This window comes from Cannabis sativa, chromosome 8 (genome assembly GCF_029168945.1).
Source record: "Cannabis sativa cultivar Pink pepper isolate KNU-18-1 chromosome 8, ASM2916894v1, whole genome shotgun sequence".
Taxonomy (NCBI): Eukaryota; Viridiplantae; Streptophyta; class Magnoliopsida; order Rosales; family Cannabaceae; genus Cannabis; species Cannabis sativa.
The window spans coordinates 50,179,828-50,183,548 of NC_083608.1; the positions used below are offsets into that span (position 1 = coordinate 50,179,828).

Here is a 3,721-nt window from a genome sequence, read left to right on the forward strand (position 1 = left end):
ATAGTATATATTTAGGATTAATTATTATTCAGTTTTGTTAGCAGTCTTATTTTTTGGGAACAAAAATTATCATAATTTGCCTACAACTAAAAACTCTATAATAAATCACTATAGCAGGCATTGTCAACTTATTCAATAACTATATTTTGCTTTCTAGTTTTGCAGTTTTTTTTTTTTTTAAGAATATGAGTATGCAATTTTTAATGAAAGTTTACCTTTATTCAAAAATAAACAAATTGATTTAGTGGCAATTTTTAAAATATAACAGTTTAAAAAATCATATTTATTTATTATTTATTAATAATTAATACCTATAGTTGAATTATAATTTCTCCATCTCTATTTCTAAGAAAAATATTTGTAATAAGGTTTCTTATTTTGAAAGAAAAATTAGCAAGTTTCCATTTTCATTGCTCATTAAAAAATGTAGCTTTTTTTTTTGAAAAAAACTAACGTTCCTAAATTATCTTATTAAATAAAATATAAATTTTAAAAACATTAAGGTTTGTTTTAATTCTTGTCCAAGAAACATTCCCTAAAACTTATTTCCTAAAAATGATGATTTCCTTTTCTTGTCCTCGAAGCAAAAGGAGGAGAGACTGGTGGTTCTTTTAAGAGGAACAACCCAACTGATCTTCTTCTCAAATCGGTTTCTTCTTCTCAAATCGATTAGGGTTTATACTCTTCCAACTCTCTCTCTTTCTCTCTCAGCTCATAATGTCGAAGAGTGATGTCACATCCAACCCCAAGGGTGGGTTCAGTTATGATCTTTGCAGAAGAAACGCTATGCTTTCGGAGAAAGGTTTAGAGCCACCGCCTTTTCGAAAGACTGGTACTACCATTGTTGGTCTAGTTTTTCAGGTACACACTCATTTTTAAGACTAATTGGTTTTGATTTGTAGCTTAGCTAGCTAGGGTTTATGCTTGAACTTCCATGCCATTGTTATTTTTTTTGAACAATTTTATTGATAATAATCAAAGTTGAGAGAACATCAAAATGGTGGAAAAAAATTTAACCAAACTAGTTTATCATTCATCCTAAGTGCACAACAACCATGAAATATGTAGGGATGTTTCAGGAAAACTGGAGATCGAGTAAACGTTATTTTTGTGCTTTTGAATGTTAATAATTTGACTTGATTTTTTGTTTTTTTCTTGATCAGGATGGTGTCATTCTTGGTGCAGATACAAGAGCCACTGAAGGTCCCATAGTTTGTGATAAGAACTGTGAAAAAATTCATTATATGGCTCCCGAAATTTACTGTTGTGGTGCCGGAATTGCTGCTGATACTGAGGCGGTAACAGGTATATATGTGGCTCTGTATGAAGAACATCTTACAATGTGATTTAGTATGTTAGAGCATTTTTAATGGATATGCAAATAAGTAATGAAAAATTAAAATATTGCTTTTTTAGAAAAAAAAATAAAAATTCTCCAATGATTATTCAAAAATGATAGTAAATTTGACACAACATTTGCTATGATGCAATATTTATATTATTATAGATGTATTATTTTTTTATTTACATATATATGTATTTATATTTTTTTTTATTATTTTATATATAAAAATAATAATAAAATTTTGATTATAAAATTATTAGTTTTTATATTTTTAATAAAACATATTAATTTGACATTAAAATTTACATCAAGTTTTATAATTGTGTATTAGAGCACAATGCGAAAAATTTGATTCAAATCTATCACAAAGTTTTTTTTACACCAAATATAACATAGTTTTTATATATTTTCTATTAGAGATGATGTTAGTGTGTAATAATTTTCACACTATTCCTATGATTTATGACTTTGATTTTGATAATAAGAAGATTAGTCTTTAATGGTATGAAATATTGAAGGTTGAAATAATTCAGTTTGGGAATGATTATTTGTTACATTATATATGTTTGTGTTTTAATTTGTAGATTTGGTCAGTTCCCAACTAGTGCTTCATGCCTATAACACTGGAAGAAAATCAAGGGTTATTACTGCCCTGAATCTACTTAGGAAACATCTAACGGAGTTGAGTATAGTAATTCTTTTAATTTAATATTTTCAAAATACAAATATTATAATATGTTTCTAACTAATAATAATAACATGTTTTTTTAGGTATAAAGGTAGTATCTCAGCAACTTTGATCCTCGGCGGTGTTGATGTCACTGGGCCTCATTTACATACTGTAAGTTATTATACTTTTCACACTCTTAGAATCCTTAATAATAAAGTTATGAAATTAAATGTTTGCATTATGCTTTGGCAGATCGATCCTCATGGTGCTATGAATACATTGCCCTTTGATGCAAAGGGTTCTGGTTCTCTTGCAGCAATCTCAGTATTTGAGACTAAATACAAAGAAGGGCTCACTGTAAGTAATTATGTGTGTTTATATATATATATATATGGCATGTTCCTTCATTAATTTGGTTACTAAACAATTTGCTGTATTAATAATGGAATGGAATGGTGCAGAGGGATGAAGGAGTGAAGATGGTAAGTGAGGCAATATGCTCTGGCATTTTTAACGACTTGGGCAGTGGAAGCAATGTCGATATTTGCGTAATAACCAAGGTTTAATTCTTTTTCATTTTCATTTAAAATATTAATGAAATAAGTATCATTTATCACCATGCATGCATAGTAATATAATGACATGTTTCAGGGACACACAGAGTATTTGAGGAACCATTTGATGCCCAATCATCCTCCAACCTTTGTCAGTGAAAAAAATAAGGAACATAAATTCTCTGAGAAGTTTGGTTAGTCACACAAATTAACTTGAATTGCCTTTAATTAATTTTTAAAGTCCTTGTTAGCTAATATTACAAATTGATTGAATTTTGCAGAAGTTCTTTCAACAAAGGTTACTCCATTGAAGGAGAAGGCTGAAATAATTGAAGAAGGAAATTCAATGGAAGAGTGAAAAGTGTGGAGAACCAAATGAGTATTTCTTCTAATAAGTTTTAAGAATGGAATAAATGTACTCGTAATCATTTCCTTTTATTTTACATTTACATTTACATGGTCTTTTTGCTTTTGAAAAACTTAATGACACAAGAAATTTTCACCATTTTTATTGATGCTTAAATTAGCCTATAATTTTCGAGTACAAAGTTTGCTTGCTTTTGTTTTTGTTGTTGTGGTGATAAATTACAAGCTATTTAAAATGAAGTGAAATGTGTTTTTATGATATTTATTTATAATCGAAAAATACTTAACTTACAATAATTACTCATATAAAAATTTATAAGTACATTACAACAAGTAGCTATCATGGTAAATAATATTACTTATGTTTATGTATAGAAAAGAGAGTAAAGCCAGCTATTTTAAGATGTACCACTTTCTCTTTGGTGGTAGTGTTCCTTGGTTTTTTCTTTTCTTTGTAACAACCAAGTGATGATGATGAAGAAGTTTGAGGAGGTAGTACTCCTAATGGATCAACAAATGAAAATATATCTTGAGGTTGTGGACTACTATTCTTTGGATCAAAATAAGTTTTGTTATAATAATCAATATGAAGTGTAGCACTTGGTTTTAGTTGAGAAGAAAGAGTACAAGAACATTGTTGACCAACATCATTCTTATAATAATAAGTTTCCTTATTATTATTATTATTATTATAAAAATTAGCAAGTGTTTCTTCACTTCCCTTCAACATAGTAGATCTAGAGAGAGGAACACTACTACTACTACTACTACTACTACTACCTTGTA

At 28.4% G+C, this 3,721-nt stretch overlaps 1 protein-coding gene across 1 annotated transcript; it reads left to right on the forward strand.

Annotated features, from left to right (window-relative positions):
- The first annotated feature begins 572 nt into the window (after positions 1-572).
- LOC115701161 (proteasome subunit beta type-7-B-like) lies at positions 573-2,984 on the forward strand. Its single transcript, XM_030628869.2, has 8 exons — positions 573-861; positions 1,164-1,305; positions 1,930-2,026; positions 2,117-2,186; positions 2,268-2,372; positions 2,477-2,575; positions 2,667-2,763; positions 2,851-2,984. Exons 1-8 carry the CDS (start codon positions 718-720, stop codon positions 2,925-2,927), a joined length of 831 nt encoding a protein of 276 aa, XP_030484729.2. The 5' UTR covers positions 573-717; the 3' UTR covers positions 2,928-2,984.
- Positions 2,985-3,721: the final 737 nt, after the last annotated feature.